This window comes from Balaenoptera borealis (genome assembly GCF_965194805.1).
Source record: "Balaenoptera borealis genome assembly, chromosome: 1".
NCBI classification, from domain to species: Eukaryota; Metazoa; Chordata; class Mammalia; order Artiodactyla; family Balaenopteridae; genus Balaenoptera; species Balaenoptera borealis.
In genome coordinates this window covers 110,854,689-110,872,747 of record NC_138860.1, presented here as the reverse complement: position 1 = coordinate 110,872,747, position 18,059 = coordinate 110,854,689, and the positions used below count along the sequence as shown (strand labels likewise).

The window sequence follows — 18,059 nt, the reverse complement described above, 5'->3', positions numbered from 1 at the left end:
GACAGAGCAGCTGCCACGACTGGACGGCTTTCTGGTTTCACTATTCGGGTCGAAGAGGTGGCTTCTGAATGTGAGTCTACGCACTGTGTCGTCCATGGGGAAATGCTGGCTAGCCGAAAAATGTCACCTGAACTTAACAACGTTTTACAGGATGTGATTAAAATTATCGGGGCTTCCCTGGTGGCGCAGTGGTTGAGAATCTGCCTGCCAATGCAGGGGACACGGGTTCGAGCCCTGGTCCGGGAAGATCCCACATGCCGCGGAGCAACTAGGCCCGTGAGCCACAATTACTGAGCCTGCGCGTCTGGAGCCTGTGCTCCTCAACAAGAGAGGCCGCGATAGTGAGAGGCCCGTGCACCGCGATGAAGAGTGGCCCCCACTTGCTGCAACTAGAGAAAGCCCTCACACAGAAACGAAGACCCAACACAGCCATAAATAAATAAATAAAAAATAAATTAAAAACAAAAAACAAAAAACAAAAATTATCAACCACATTAAAGCACATGCTTTTAATTCACGTCTGTTCACGCAGCTCTGTGAGGAGATGGACGCGGAGCACACACGTTTTCTCTTATACACAGAAGTGAGATGACTTTCTAAACGTAGATCACTGGCCAGAGTTTTTTAGTTTCGAGAGCTGCTGCAGAAATTTCTTTTAGAAAAAGTCACCACTGGCAGCACATTTCAGTGACACACAATGGGTCACAAACTTGCTTACTTGTGTGACATATTCAGCCTGCTCAACGAACTCAATCTGTCACTTCAAAGGAGAACGACAACTGTGTTCAAGTAGGGGGATAAAGTGGCTGCATTCAAAGCCAAACTGGAATTATGGGGGCGACGAGTGAACACTGGGATTTTTGACATCTTTCAAACATTAGCAGAGATTTTGAAAGAGACTGAACCAAGGCCTTCTTTCTCCCAGCTGGTGCATGATCACCTATCTCAGCTTTCAAAAGAGTCTGAGCATTACTTCCCAACCACAAAAGAACCCCGAACTGGGAAGGAATGGATCCACGACCCATTTGTGAATAAGCCGGGTGAATCGACTTTGTCCGTGCTAGAAGAGGATCAACTGCTTGAGATCGCAAATGACGGTGGCCTTAAAAGTATGTTTGAGACAACTTCAAATCCCCATACGTTCTGGATTAAAGTCAAGGTGGGATATCCTGAGATTGCCACAAAAACACTGAAAAGCGTGCTTCCATTTCCAACATCCTATCTTTGTGAAGCAGAGTTTTCTGCAGTGACAGCAACCAAAACAAGATTACAGAGTAGAACGGACAGAAGCAACACACTTCGGGTGTCACTGTCTCCCATCACCCCCACATGGGACCATCTAGTTGCAGGAAAACAAGCTCAGGGCTCCCACTCTGCATTACGGTGAGTTGTATAATTATTTCATTATATACTACAATGTAATAATAATAGAAATAAAGTGCACATTAAATGTAATGCGCTTGAATCATCCCGAAACCATCCCTCCACCCACCCACCCTGGTCCATGGAAAAATTATCTTCCAGGAAACCGGTCCCTGGCACCAAAAAGGTTGGGGACCGCTGATCTAGATGAATAGGGGTCCAGAGAGGTCAAAGGATTTGCCCACAGACCTAATTAATGGCAAGACCAGAACTCAGATCTCCCGATTCCTACCTCACGGGCCTTCGCATGAACTGGTGTGAGGCTCTCTTCATCTGCTGTCATACTTATTCAACCTCACTGTGAAGAAGTTAGAACATGGTCAGTACAACCTATTTCTGGCTCTGCCCACAAACCGGACCTCTGTTCACAGATGCAGCACTGTGACTGAGTGTCCAAAGATTTCAGACCTGGCTTGACCATGTACCCTCTGTGGAGCCTTGGAAAAGTCATAACCTCTCTGAGCTTTATTTTCATCATTTGAAAAATGGAAGCCGAGACTACTTTCCTCTCAGTGTCTTTGCAGGGATCAGGTGAGATGATGTGAAAGCTGCATGTAAAACGGTAAGTATTAGACACATGTTTACTGTGGTTTTTTTTCTGGGCAGGGAGGGCCAAGCTGCGAGGCTTGTGTGACCTTAGTTCCCCTAACAGGGACTGGACCCGGGTCCTTGGCAGTGAAAGTGCAGAGTCCTAACCACTGGACCACTAGGGAATTCCCTAGACACATGTTTATTAAGTAGTTATTTCTATTATTATTGTTATATTGCTGTATAATATTTCTTAGAAGACATTATGTTTCCTTTTTTTCTACTCCCTAAACTAATGGTTCACAGGAATTGTCATTTTTTAAAATCTTATTTTCTTTCATTATGTAATACGTAATCAATATAGATTTTTAAAACTTATAGAATAAACTTCATACATAATTCCTTAACTCAGAGAGAGCCATTTTAAACCTTTTATATGTTTTTATCCCTTTTTAAACTTTGTGTATATTTACGTAGATTTTCAAACTGTGCTCGCAATATACACTTATTTGCATCATTTTAAAAAATTTACTTAATATAGCATTTTAAGCATTTTTTTACACCATTAAATATTCTTCAAGAATATGATTTTTAATGACTGCACAAATAGTCCATTATCTGGACATATCATACTTTTTTAAATTTATTTTTTTAATGAAGTATAGCTGATTTACAATGCTGTGCCAATCTCTGCTGCACAGCAAAATGACTCAGTTATACACATGTATACTTTCTTTTTAAATATTCTTTTCCATTATGGTTTATCACAGCATAGTCAATATAGTTCCCTGTGCTATACAGTAGGACCTTGTTGTTTATCCATTCTAAATGTAATAGTTTGCATCTACCAACCTCAAACTCCAAGTCCATCCTTCTCTCTCCCCCCGTCCCCTTGGCAACCACAAGTCTGTTCCCTATGGACATATCATAATTCACTAAATGTTTTCCAATTTAGATTGTTTCCAATTTTCTTCTATTATAAATACTACTTTGATAAACCACTTTGTGTATAATCTCAGTTCTAAGCTTACCATCCTTTCTGTACCTTGGTTTACTCATCTGTGAAGACATAATAATATTAACTACTACATGTGGCTGTGTGAGGATCGAGTGAGTGAATTCGTGCAAAAGATGAAGGATTGTGCCTGGCACATAACAAGCACTCAATACCGTTAGTTACTATTATTAAGACTAAGTTTAGATATTTGCGCTTAATATCTAACACATAGCTAAATTGAGTACTTGGTGATAAATACATCAAATTATGCCTTCTAAAAATACTGCAAGAATATTTTTATAGCTTTGTTCAGAAATTTGCTTTTTCAAATTACCTATAATTTGCTGGATGTTTCATGATGAATAGTCATTGAAAGCATGTTTGGTTAGATTTTATTTCTGTGCCTCAGGATGTCCTTGGAGGGAAAGTGGGGGTCTTAACATATTAGAAGTCATTTCCTGGTTTTAGAGTTTAAAGGAAATCAACAAAGGCCTACTTATTTGATTGGCCAAACACTTGTTTAACAGGGTTAAAATCTAGTTAAGGTACCTTCTTGATATTCCGTGGTTGGTCTAGCAGCTGTGGGTCAGAAGTTCAGAACAAAAAGTGAAATCCTAGGATTAACTGTCATACTCTTACATCAAATATTTTTCTGTTGAATCAACTTCCCATGGTAATTTTTTCTGGATGAGGCTTGGCCAACACTACTGTCTGCCACATTCTCAGTTGGCACCAATAATGTAGTTGGGGGTAGAAAAGCAGCTCAACTGGTGGAAGACAGCTTTTCAGGACCTTCCCTGTATCTCATGGGGCCCTCGGGGATCTGCGGGGTCTGCAGATTTCGCTGGGTGGCAGCATGAAAGGCAAGAGCGCCTGGAATCACAAGGACAACACTCTGAGCCCAGGCTCTACCACTAACCAGCTGTGTGACCTCAGGCAATCACTCGAGCTTTCTGCGTCTCAGTTTCATCCTCTGTAAAAATCGATGGTAATAATAATACTAATCTTATTATTCCCACCCCTAACATTTACAGGACCCCAGCCAAGAGCTTAAATAATTCCACCACCCCCCCCCCCGCCATTGTCCTTCTCTTTCTACCTGGTTCCACTGAGGAGTTTTGTGCATTGTGTCCTGCCCCCCAGCCTGCAGGGCCTAAAAGCCTTCCTTACTCTTCCCCACCGTAAACCAACCTGGGAGGGCACACCTGAGGAAGAGGACCCCGCAAGTCCTAGAAGCAGGCCTGGGCCACTGAGGCAGGGGATTCTGGGGTCCTTGGCAGCCAGACCTTGGTGCAGAAAGGGAGTGTGGGCTCGGGTGGTCGCACCCTTCTGGCCCCATAAGGAAGGAGTGGCTAGTGGAGGGGTCTCTAAAGTGTGGGAACTCCATTGCCTGGGTCTGCGGATTAAATGAGCCACTGCACGCACTGTGCTTATCGCAGCACCTGGCATTGTTGCTAGCATGCGATAAACCATGCAAGCTACTGTTACTATTGTTGTGGTGGCAGTGCTGTTGGAAGGGATCTCAAAGATGATCTCGTCCAAATCCTTCATGTTACATACGTGGTGAGGAAACACAGACATATTACAATGAACCGTGATTAAACACATGCCTAGTGGCAAAGCCACAACCTGACCCAGGGCTCTTACCATGCAGCTGCCTTTCCTCTGCTCCATAATGCAATCTCCTCAGCAGCACGAAGACTTTAGGGTCAGCACTGACTTTAATATTCCCAGTCCACAGAGGTGACCTGTGCTATGGCCGTCTTCTGAATAGGAGCAGGGAGTGTGTCCTTGGAGAAAGGGGACACCTTCAGTGGGAGCCAGTGCCGGGAGCCTCCTGTGAAGGTCTCATCAAGTTGAGGTGGGAACACCTCAAATATTTACTGAACAATGAGACGCACAGCCCTTACATGGATAAAGAAGAAGGTGACATTCTGTACTCGAGAGCAGTGTAGTGAAAGCTCCAGGACTGAATATTCTAAGTCAGGAAAACGTATTCTGGTTCAGAAATCAGATTTGCAGACTGACTGAATTTCTTCTCATGAGTTAAATATGAACAAAAGTAATTTGTAAATTTCCTTCCTTGTTCTCATTTTAAAACCTAGTTTGTTTCATTTTACCTGTAATCAATACATTCTTTGACTTTTTAGCAGTTGAAGATTGCTAACATGATTTATATTTTTGAAACTTTTAATTATGGAAATGCTCAAATACATACAAAAGTAAAGGGAATAATATAATATGATGAAGTTTGGGTATAATGATGCCCAGTGTACCCACTGTCCGCCCCCCCGCCCCGCTTCCAGGGAGAGCACCTATGGCTAATCCTGTTTCATCTGTAAAACTGCCTTCCTTCCCCACCCTGGCAATGAAGTTTGAATCAAATCTCAGACTTTTTATCATTTCATCCATAAACACTTTGTTTTCTATAAGATTTTGATGAATTTTAAGCTCTTTCTCCATCTGGCTGCTTTAGACTTTAGTTTGTTCAGCTGGGGAATCAACGGACCAAAGCTTAGGCCCTTCTAGAGGCCTTGCATGGTCATAGGTCCAGAGAATTCAGAGCAAATCAGCTTGAAAATGGAGCCTCTATCATTTGGCTGCCAGGCTGGAACTGAACAAGGCAACATTTTGGATACTTTTTATTCCTTGCTGAATTTCTGCCAACTCTGTATATGGTATTTCCATAAAAGTCTTGTTTTCTTTCTCCTTTCTTCGAAGAATGAAACTTCTTTCCCCTTTTTTTGAAAGAGAAGACTGTCATTGCAGACTCCATCCCTCCTGCTGCTGTCGCCTTTTCTTCTGTTTGATTTCTGCACTAGTCTCAGTTTGCAAATTCTGGGGTTTGGCAGTTCACAGGAGGACCCAGGGATGGGGAGGGTGGCCCTACGCAATGTCATTGAAAGATTACTGTACTTCAATCACTGGAGCTCAACTGAAAACTTTGAAAAGTTCTCTTTATAATCATTGAATTTTAAATAATTATCCTAAAAAGACTGAGGGAAGAAAAAGGATGCCAAGTTCACATTTCTCTGCCAGAAACACTGTTCTTATTTTCAGTTGAATGGCTTGGCTATTAATTAAGGCTTCATGCTCCGCAGCTATCTCTTTGTCTACATTCTTGCCGCTAATCATCATACATGTGACACATGACTTCTGTTTAAATGCTAAAGTTTATTAGAGTGGAAAAAAATATCAGTTATACAGGGAAGGAAAAGAGATTAGGAATCAAGTCCAAGCATTTGCTTATTCATCTGCATATGGTTAAAAGATTTAAAAGAATCCATTGGTTTCTATTTCACTGCTACATGCAGGCCAAGGAGCAAGGAGAAAAGAAAAAAAAAAAGCCTTTTCCTATCCATGGTGTAGAAATACATTTTCTTCCTTTTGCCTTGGAGGGAGAAATCATCTCCTCTCCTAATATTAAGCCAAAGTAACCAAACTTTAGAGGGACTGGCTCCTTCTGAAAAGTTATTGTTCTAATTACCTACTGCTTTGAAATGAACTCCCCGAAAACTTAGCGGCAGAAAACAGCAAGCATTTAATTCTGCTCATGGACGCTGTGGGTCAGAAATTCACTGGGCACAGAAGGGAGGGCTTTTCTCTGCTCCATGGTGTTTGAGCCTCAGCTGGGAGGATTAGAAAGGCTGGGAGTGACTCAAATGGCGGGGCTGGAATCATCTGGAGGCTCCTCCCCTCACACGTCTAGCACCTGGACTGAGATGACGCAAAGCCTGTGCTCAGCTGTGACCGTGACCTTGAACACCTACACCTGGCCTCTCCGTGGGGCTTGTGCTTCTCACAGCCTGGTGACTGCGTTCTGTGAGGGCATCCCCCGGGGAATGTCTGAGTTAGAATGTCACTTCCCACTCTCGCTGCATTCTGGTGGCCGGTTTAAATTCCAAGGGAGAGCAAACAGACTCCACTTCTGCGTGAGGAAGCGGCCAGGTCATATTCAGAGCATGTGGCTGGCCAACTTTGGAAAATACAGTTCACCTCCGTGGTCTGGGTTGAGGCCCTTTAGGGAGGAGGTGGGAGAGGGAGTTACTGCGTGCCAAGGCCATCTTCTCCCTCCAGGCCCCCCACTGGCTCTTTTCACCCAGTTCTTACTCAGCTCTTTCCCAGTGGCCACGCTTTGTCCCCAGCACCTTCAGTCTTTGTTCGGTCTCTGGTCGTGGGCAGAGATGGAATCACAGTAAACAAAAACACTCCCTGTAGCAGCTTCCTGGCTGCTGTGCTTAGTTTTTGGTTTGTCTTTCTTCATCTGTATACACACCCGCAAATATCTGAGGACAGATTCCCTGACTACCGATGATAGTTCTTTTCATTGAGAAATAATTCACATGCCATAAGGTACACCCTTTTAAAGTGTGCAACTCAGTGGGTTTTAGTATATTCATAGTTGTACAACCATCACCACTATCGAATTCTAGAACATCTCACTTAGAAAATCTCACATCCATTTAAAGTCACCCTCATTGCCCTCTCCCACAGCACCTGGCAACAGTGAATCTACTTTCTCTCAAAGGATTTGCCTATTCTGGACAGTTCATATAAATGGAATCATACAATATGTGGGTTTTTATGATTGGCTTATTTCCCTTAGCATGTTTTCAAGGTTCATTCATCTATGCTGTAGCATGTCATGAATTAGTCACATCCTTTTTGTGACTGAATAATATTTCATTGCACAGATATATCAAGTTTGTTAATCCATCTGTTAGTTTGGTGGACATCTGGGTTGTTCCCACCTTTTGACTAATATGAATAATGCTGGAATGAATGTTTGGGTACAGGATTTGTGTGAACATGTTTTCAATTCTCTGGGGTATATACCTAGGAGTGGAACTGCTGGGTCCCATGGTAACCTTAATTCTTTGAGGAACTGCTGGACTGTTTTCCACAGCTGCTGAACCATTCTACATTCCCACCAGCAATGTATAAGGGTTTCAATTTCTCCACATTCTTGGCAACATATGGTATTTTCTGCTTTGTTTGATAAAGGCCATCCTAGAGGGTGGGAAGTGGTTGCTGGGCTTAGTTTAAGGAGAGCCTTCCTTTAGGCCACTACATACCAAGGAAGCCACCTTGGTTGCCTGGAGACATAAGATAACTGAGGGCTTACTATGTGTTAGGCTCTGTGCTAAAGGCAGTACATGTATCATCTAGTTTGGTGTTCACAACTCTAAAACTAGGTACCATTATTATGCCTATTTGACAAGTAAACAAAGTGAGGCACAGAATAACTTGCTAGAAAAGGGACGAGGTTTGGAAGACATGAATTTCCCATACTAAAAAAAAGTTAGAGAACTTGGATACTAATGAAGGAGTCTGGTGGTCTAAGTGAAAGTTAAAAAAAAACTTTTTTTTTCAAAACAAAACAAAAAATACCAGGTACACTGTAGCTGGCCAAATTCGAAGCTGGCCTCCAGTATTCTAACCATGATGCCCACACCCCGTACGATCCCCTATCCTGAAGGAGAAATGGGACCTATGAATATCATGGGCTATTGCTCTCCTGATTGTGTTATATTAATATGGCAAAGGGATTTTGAGAATGTTATTATGGTTCCTAGTCAGTTGACACTGATTTAATTAAAAGGGAAATTACCGTAGGTGTGCCTGACCCCAGTCACCTGAGTCCTTAAAAGAGACAAGCTGCAGTAGAGACTCTCCTGCTGGCCATTAAGAAACAGGTCACCATGAGCCCTACAGCTGCAAGGAACTGAATTCAGCCAGCAACACCCTGAACAAGTTTGGAAGATCTAGAGTTCCAGATCAGAACCCAGTCCTGGCTGTCACCTTGATTACAGCCTGTGAGACCCTGAGAAGAGAACTAGTTAAGCCCTGAATGGGTTTCTAACCTACGGAGCTGTGAGATAATGACTGTTACTTTAAGCCACTAAGTTTGCCGCACTTTGTTACACAGCAATAGAAAACTAGTACACAGAGCACAGACTGACTAAAGGCTGCTAGAGGAGATGAACTCATTGGTGTGTCATTATACATAAAGAACAGCACTTCTCAAAATGTGGCCCAGGGACCCCTGGGGGCCCTCAAGGTCTTTTCAGGGCTCCATGAGGTCAAAACTATTGTCATGTGATTAAGGCATACTGAGGTGTTATCGGTCATTTTCCTTCTCATTATTTTATAGTTTTCTAGATGCTACAGGACGTGTGATGATGTCATTGCTCTCATGGTTAACAGAATGTGTCCCCGTCTATTCCTATGTTTAAAAAATTTCTGGTTTAATTTCTAATGTGGTAAATATTGACAAATATAACCCCCATAAACTAAAGTTCATTGGGGTCTTTCAATAATTTTTAATGAGGTCTTGAGACCAAAAAGCTTGAGAACCACTGGTCCAGATGAAATGGAACTAAGTAGGCCTAGACAAAGTCTGAAGGTATAAGAATTTATGTACTTACTTAATGGCTACATTCTGTCCTGAGCTGTGGTAGGTGTGACCAAGAGTGGAGCAAGGCACAAAAGCAGCATGAGGTACAGTCCCTGAAGTAAGGCAAACATAAAGAATTAATTAGCAATAGCATCCGTGTCTTCCCTTCACAGGTGTTTATGTAAGTACAAGGTACTGTAATATGATGGTACATAATCCGTGCTAACCTTAGGTGTGGGCGGCTAGGACACAGAAGTGTGTAGAGAAGAAGCTACTGAAACCAGGCTATGGGGGAACAGGGGATGTTTTACGGGAGAGGTGAAATGTAAGTTGGGAGGGGAAGTGGGAAGAGGACAAATATTTCAGGCACTCTGCCTCAAATCTCAGCTGAAATGTCTCTTTCTTAGAGAGGCCTTTCCTGATATCCCTCTCCAGAGCAGTCAGCACTGTATTCCCTTCACAGCACCCTGTTGATTTCCTTTCTAGCACTTTTAAAATTTTAAACCTAACATAACTGTTCGAGTAAGTCTGGTTGGAGCTACAGTACCTTGGTTCAAATGCCAGCTCTGCTACTTTCTAGTTGTAAAATCTTAGATAAGTTACTTAATCTCTTTATGCCTCAGTTCCTCAAAAAAATGTGCTAACAAAGCAAGGAATTTATGTTAAAGAGTTAGCTTAGTTGTGACCATGGGACTAAAAAGGAAGGTTGGATATGAACTAGTTCAAATGCAGAATCAATGGGTGAAATCAGATGACAAGGAGAGAAGAGGATGAAAAGATAAGGGAAAATTCTGGGGATATTAAAAAAAAAAAGAAAGGCAACCAATTATATGTGGATTAAAGAAAGAGTAAAAAAACAAAAATTATTCCAAAGTTTGTTGTTTGAGCGAGATGGCAGAGCCTGGAGTCAGGTGACTACTTTGAAGGGAAAAGGAGAAGGCATGTCAAATCCACGTTTAAAGTGAGTGGGAACAAGAACACAGACCACTTGATTTTAGAGTCCTGGGGTGCTGGGGCTTACAGAAGCAAGCTCATGGCAGATGACGAAATCTGGATGTCTGCTCATCGTTTGCCAAAGCTGAAATCATGGGGAAGAAACTACACAAGGTCCCCAACACCGAGCTGTATGGAGGACGACCTTCTTTAATATTCACGATGGCATTACTGTGGATAAAAGAAGCTTCATACATTGCTATCAAACTCTTTTTGGTGAGATGGGGCTTTTTAGGAGATATGAAGCACAGATTCAATGCAGGGAGCTGCACAGTAAGAGGTGGTACATTTCCCAACGTTAACCTATCTTGGTAAAGGCAATTAAACAGTGTGTTTCCAGTTGCTTTTATACGGGGAAGCTTGGGTCATCTCCCTTCTAGCAAGGACCTCTTGCTATTCAGTTTAAAAGTGTACAACATTCCTCTTGTTGGCATGGTTTCATAGCACTCTTCGTTCCAGGCGAAAGCTTCCTGTGATGACTTTTGGATGTCCCTTCTGAAACATTTAGGGTTTGACCTGGCAAGCTGCTGAGACCCTTTAGGACAGCTAAACTGTAGATAAAATCTTCCAGGGAAGTAGGTGTGGGCAGGATGTGTGGTTTCCCTGCCTCTCATTTAAAGACTGATGCAACTAATTTTTCATGAATAGTCTCTTCCAGTAAGAGCTGCATTCCAGAGTGCCTCAAGAGAAATTGGAAAGGACAAGTTAGCTACTGACTTCTTCAGTTTCAGTTGAGACTAGAGCACTAGCTTTCTTCATGCCTCAGAAATGCACAGCAGGGATACAGTCCCTACTGCAATCTCAAACCAGCTCCCTTTGCTAGTGTGACCCTGAGGACTTGAATTAGCCATAACAATAAGACACAGGGGAATAGGCATTTGTTTACCAAATAATCTGGAACTGAGCAAGAAGGCATGATCCCACGTGCCTCAGCCGGGCTCTGAAACGTGTGCATAGCAGCCCGAACCCAGGAAGATATTTCTGAACTTTTAGTGATATAACACACACAGATTCTTTCTCTGACATTCCAGGCTAACCACTGTCTAAGTTAAGGCTCTGCAAAACATCTGGGACATACGTTTCTGGAAAAAAATCATGGCTTCTTTTCTACAATTCTCCATGGCCTAAGCATTGTAAGCTCTGGCCCGACAGGAGCCAATGCAGCAGGCTTAGTTGCGGGGGCCCTGGGACAGCTGCCCTGGAGCACAGACAGGCATTAACTGCACTGAACAAAGTCCACTCATCAACTATTCACCTAGTGCCACTCAGGAACAGTGACAGAGAAAAACTTTTCAAAGATGCATAAAAGGTACGTGCTGCTGTCTCTAAAAAAAAAAAAAAAAAAAAAAAAAAAAATCACTTTCTCCCTAGAAAAGTAGAGGCTTACTTCATCTCCACTCCTGGTGGAACCACACAAATATGCTACCTGATATTTCAGACCTTTACGTCAGGTGACACAGAGCCAGTGCCTGAGATCTGAGATTTAAAGTCAAAGCACAGTGAACTAGCGCTTGGCCGCCCCGCTGGCCACCGAACCCAGACGGCAAAGTGCTTTCACTATTCTGAGAGTCTTCTGCCATGCGTTTCTCCAGCCAAAAACCTGGGAAAATGTCCTGACAGATGCGCCTACTTTACTTTATTCAGAGAAGGAGAATTTCTAAAAGAACAAGAAAGGCTAGGGTAGCCTCAGCATTTTAATTTTATGTCATCTTGGGTGATCAAGCCTCTTTTCACCAAAAGTCAATTTCTTTGTTAATTTCTTACCATTTCTTTATTACAATTATATCATACTTATAAGACAGATTTAAGAGGAAAAAAAAAAACTTAAACATCACAAGAGGTCTTCTCATTGTTTGTTGCCTTGTTAAAATAGCAGGGAGGGGAATGGAATTCCTGTTTATTGCAGAGCTGCTGGGCCAGGCCCTGCATTAGGTGTTGTACTTCTGTTGTAGTTGACACGGCTCTTTAGGAGCACAGATTCTCAAGCAGGGCCAGCTAAATAATCGGCAAGGTCCAGTGCAAAATACAATGTGAGCCTCTTGTTCAAAATATGCTAAGAAATTCAAGAGAGAGACAGCAGAGTATTAAACCAAGTGTCGGGCCCTCCTAACTATGGGTCCCTATGTGGTCGCAGAGGCCACATGCCCATGAAACTGGCTCTGCTCTTAAGCTTGGGCTCGAATTCTCGATTTGGCACTTGGCACTTACTAGTCATATGAGCTTGGAAAGTCATCTGTAAAATGGGGGTAATAACAGTCCCTACCTCATTGAGTTGTTATTAGAGTTAAATGAGTTAATATTTGAAAAGTGCTTAGAAGAACACCTGGCATACAACAAGCACTTAAGTAAATGCTAAGTAAATATATACTCTCCTGAGCCTACACATCTTAAAATGCCAGAGATAGCTATAGCCACAAAATCGTGAATTTACTATAACATTAAAAAAAATGTTTTGAGAGTTTGGCCCTGATAAACAGAACCATGTTTTTACTTGTATGACAGTAGTCACCTTCTAATTTATTTTAACAAACAAAAGATTTTAAAAGATATCCTGGAGTGAGGCCAACTACTCACAAAGCAAAACCAAAGAATAAAAACAGATACTGGTTTATGCGCTCAGTTCTGGAAGCCTGTGGAGTGCAAATTGTCATGAAGCCAATTTAATATAACTGCTTCCTTTATGCTGAAAGGATTCACTAGGGACTTCTCTGCTTCCATACAGGAAATAAAGCCTGTTGTGTCTGAACAAAAACTAAGAAATATTTTTCTTTTTCTTTCTATAATGCAGAATACTGTAAAAAAAAAAAAAAAAAGCTGTAGAACAGGAAATGTGGCTAATCATACAAATTCTATATTTAGTTCTAGAAAATATTAGTAAAATATTAGTAAAACAAGTCAGAAGATAACTTGCAGGTAGTGGTAAACACCTTTATATAGAACAGAAATTTGGAGCACAGAGGCATAAACACTTAATGGTTTATTAATGTTTGTTTTATAAAAGCAACCTCAGTTTCCTCACTGGGTTACTTATACATTTCTTTACTCTTGACCACCAATAATTCTCAGGATTCTCAAAAGCTTTTACAATAAACATGCAGTTTTTTGTTCCCCATTTATAGTAAATATTGTTGACTGCAAAATTCTAAAGAAGTAAGTTGTCATTCATCAAACAATTCGCCCAAGGTAGACAGATTTGGGATATTTCTCCTTAAGAGTCGGCCACTGAACAATGAAGTAATCGGAGAGGTGAAACAGAATCTTTCCGGACAGGGATAAATGTTCCACTCGGCAGATGCTTTCAACGTAGACAATGATCACTTTCTTTATTCCTAGTATCCCAAGGAGAAGGGCAGATATACAGATAGGAACACATGTTCCTGGTCCGTTACATAACACCTTGGAAAAAAAAAAAAAAGTTGAAGGTCAAATAAAAACACAGAATACTGCTCTAATTTTAAACTAAAAACAGTCCAATATTAGGGAGGATTTTTTTATTATTCTAAGTCTTGAGCGATTCCTTGTTAAGATCCGGTCTGTAGCAAACTCGCGCAGTTAGAAGCCAGGTGGGGCTGTGTTGTCGGCTCTCCTGCTTACCAACTGTGTGAGTTGGGACAGAGCGGTTCACTTCTCTGCACCTGGGAGGCCTGTCCTGTGCTACAGGACGTGTGCACACAGTGCCTGGTGCTCAGCCAGCACCCACGGGATGGGTGCGTGTCGACCGCTTTGTGGATCTTTAATGTCACACAAACATATGGAAAACAGATAAAATCAGCTGTGATTCACAGTTTTCTCATATACTGACTTGTTCGTGTTGCTTTTTTAAAGTAATCTAATTAATAGTTGGAGGACTGACATGGTAAGATACAAGAGAAAATGTCTTTAAATGACTAATTATGTAGAATATTTTTGTTGGAGGTAGAATCACTGTAGGAGTTCAATCCAACACATGGGATATTCGAGAGAAGGTTACTAAATGAATGAGATTTTCCCTCAAGAGAATTTAATCCACACTTGTGATCCAGAGTTTTAATGCTTTTGACTTCGGCGAATTTTTATAGAAAGCCACTGATTAAAAACAATTTAGTTGGTGAACCTAATAAGAGAAATAAAAATTTAACTCATAGAGTAACTGCAAAGAATTTTTATAAGTTTTTTAAGAAAATGAGGGGAAAGCTATTACACAGAATTGTTGGTAAGATAATTTACTATTATTTTCAGAGGAGAAAAAGCATTTTGCACAACATCTCTATCATATGCTCATGCTGACTGAATTAGTACAATCTAATAAAGCATTTTTTACCCCACAAATCATAAAACAGGAGATCTGTGGTCGTCTACACACGCCTACTGGGTATTACCTACAATGTCACATGATCGCTCCAGCACAAGGCCCACAAAACTTATCAGACATCAGAGAATCTTAGAGATGAAAGGGTCCCCAGAAATACTGTCTAACCATCCCAGCATTGCAGGGACCTTCCCCAACAGATGTCTGTTGGGGCTGTGAGACAAGGTGAGGGATATAACGGTTCGGTAAAGGTCATGTGAACTAAGCCCCACCCTTCCTGGAGGCAGGACCACCTGGAACACCATTCACAGAGCTTTGGGATCAGAGAGAGTAGCCTGTTTCAGGTAGGAACCAATCCTTTTTAGTCTTCCTTAGCTCCCACCTATGAGTTAAACCCCCTGCCTGTCTTTTATGAAGAACTTTTGTTCAGACTTTCTCCTGAAGTACCAGTTACTAAGCTGCTCTCCAGGCCAGCGCTCTTTAATCCCCACTGAGTTGCCCCTATAACCTTTCTTCATAGACCCTCAATGGAGCATAAAAGAAAGAAAAAATGGGACAGGGAGTCAGGAGAACGGGGTTAAACAAGCTGTGTACTAGCTCTGTGACCTTGGACGATGGTAATCGTAATTACCACCTCAGCTCTCACTACCACTATTTATTAACAACACATCGTGGTCAGGTACTTCACTGAACATTTCACATGTATTCTTTCAGTTAATCCTCAGAGCAATCATTTGAGGCAAGCTTTCATATCCCTTTTTGCAGAATAGGAACCTGAGGCCCAGAGAGATTGGGCCAGCTGCCTGATCACATGTCTAGTCCAGACTAGATGACCTTTCCGTTAGCTCCAGGATTTGATAATTCTTTGAGTCTCATTTGTTTCTAGTTTTGTCTGAAGCCTAAGTTACAAGATTGTTCTGAATCCTTTCAGGGTTTAGAATTCTAAAAATCCTATTAATGCAAGGTTTCTCTAATAATGGCACTATTGACATGTTGGACCAGATTATTTTTCCTCATGGGGCCAGTCCTATGCATCGTAGAATGTTCAGCAGCATCCCCGGCCTCTACCCACAAGATTCCGGTAGCCAGGAAGATCAAGAATGTCTCCAGGCATTGCCAACTCTCCAGTTGAGAACCACTGTGTTCATGTATTCCCTAATCCTTGGATTATCTGTGTTGCTTTTCTCAATTTTTTTTTTCCATAGTACAGAACAAAATAATATAAAGGTCGCATGTTGGATCTTGAATGTCACAAAAATATTTTCATGTTTGTTGCCTTTAAAAAAAATGTACATATCCACATGTGTTCCTTTCAGAGTCTGGTCGGCCCGCTATACACAAGCTGTGAATACATTAATAGAGATGTCTGGATACAGGAGCGGAAGTGACTGGGCACTGGTGGGAGATGCTTTAATAACCTGCCATAGATCAGAGGCAAAAGGTAAAAGTGGAAATTAAAGGTATTTTGTTTATCTCTGTTGTATCTCTATTTTGAGGTACCTTACTACAAAAGTCCCAGAAACAATAAAATCACAAAACCCTAAACCAAGTATAAAAAAAAAAAAAATCTTAAGGAAAACTTAGGCAAAGGAAAGCTTCTTTTAATTAAGCACAGGTTTTAACTCTGAGTTTTACAGTAGCCTGGGCAAAAATTTAAAAATTGGGGATTATGGAGTTTCTATTATTTCATGGAGCATACCAGAGAGACTTATTCCAAGCACTAAACAAACTAGAATTTACTGAGATAGCCTGGGTAAAGACTTTAAACAATATAATGGTTAAGTTGTCTTTTTAATTTTATAAAAAACACAGAAATACTCTTCATATTTCTATTTCTTAAAACATAAGTTCTCAGTAAACGTGGGTACACTGCTCTTACTAACTCTCTACCTCATTACTTTGTAAGCTCCTTATGAGCAGGGTCAATTTCTAGGACAATCTATGTTTTGCACCTGGAACAAAATAGGCACTCACTAAATTCTGCTGAAAGGAAGGAAGGAAAAGGATTGAAGGATAAGGGAGGAGGGAATCCTTTGCCTATCATATATGAAGTCAAACGTTCGCTTTGCCAGACTTGAGCCTGTTTGTAAGCTCTATCATACACATTTATCATGAACATAATGGCTGTGACTGGCAACTTAAAAATTTTTTACTATCTCAGATCCATCGCCTTTTCCTCAGGGGAACCACTGTATCCCTTGCTCTCAACTTAAATGTTTGAATAGAGTTGACTCCACACTCAACTATAAGGAGAGGACATATGACTCCAGTCTGACCAGTTAGATCATCAAATTTCCCTGGCCAAAGTCATCTGTTCAGGGAAGAGCATATAATCCAGTGAGAAACCACAAGACGTAGTGGGACATTTGTTGGGGCTACTGAGAGAGCAGTACCTTTTCTGTTGTACTGGCACCTAGGAGAATGTGGGCCTGGCAATGTTAACATCTATCTTGCCACCATGTGGAGAGCTTGAGAATGAAGCCATCGCAAAGCAGAAGAGAGCAGAGCTGAGAGATGAAGACAGGCCAGGTCCCAAAGATAGCATTTAAGATCCATGAATCCAGCTGTGCCTGAGGAAACCAGATCTACCCCTAGACTTGCCAGGTATGTGAGGGAATATATTCCATTTTTGCTTAAGCCAGTTTGAATCAGGACTTCTGTCATTAGCAATAAAAAGCATCCTAACTGACACAGCCCTTTATTTTGTCTAACTCCCTGACTAAGCTCCGACTGTCTGCAGTGCCAACCGGTAGGTGTTCATACGTGCCTGTTGGATGAATTAACAAATCAATAAACTTCTCTGAGAGCAGGAAATCCAAGAGATGTACTAAAGATAATATAAATTATGTGTCTAGAAAACTGAAGGAGGTCAGGGCTAAAATAAACATGAAGTCATGAGGATAGATGAGCCAGATCAAGGATCAAGAAAAGTTACAAGAGGATTGTTGTTCTGTAGATTTGGGTCACCACAGGTCAAGTCCTGTTGACTGAGACATGACATCGGCATGCATGAAAAGACATATTTAACTAGGGTAGTCTGAACGTAACTCTTAGCTTAGTAGGAACCCCATACACAGAATACGGGCCAAGACCTTTGGGGTCCTGGGTTGGTTTGAAAGTCAGAGACCATAAAGTTGAGGGTGATCCAAGCATATGAAGGTGAGATTGAAAGCCAGATGGAGAGTCCAACTAGTCTGTAATCTAAAGAGACTGGACAGAAAAGCGGAGTCCAACTCTGAGGCACTGGCCTGAAAACCAGACTTTTGGACACCAGCCTCTTGCTGGTGGAGGAGGAGGCTGGAGAGAGCTAACGAACTGAGGAACACAGCTGCAGGCAAGGTTTTACTGAGCTTCCAGGGCCATGGAAGAAGCTGGAGAACTAGAGCCCATTGTCAAAGCTGAGCTGGCTTGGGAAGACAGTCTCTATGGAGGTC

General features: G+C 41.7%; 1 protein-coding gene across 2 annotated transcripts in view; it reads right to left on the bottom strand.

The window, feature by feature from the left end:
• Positions 1 to 13,299: 13,299 nt before the first annotated feature.
• ALG14 (ALG14 UDP-N-acetylglucosaminyltransferase subunit) overlaps positions 13,300 to 18,059 on the bottom strand; it is a 101,220-nt gene continuing 96,460 nt past the window's right edge. The window contains exon 4 of one of the 2 annotated variants that reach the window (XM_082386457.1): positions 13,300 to 13,733. In XM_082386457.1, the coding sequence (XP_082242583.1) occupies positions 13,503 to 13,733 (231 nt within the window). In that variant the 3' untranslated portion in view covers positions 13,300 to 13,502. The remainder of the gene's footprint in view (positions 13,734 to 18,059) is intronic. The other variant, XM_082386458.1, reaches the window with a different exon arrangement.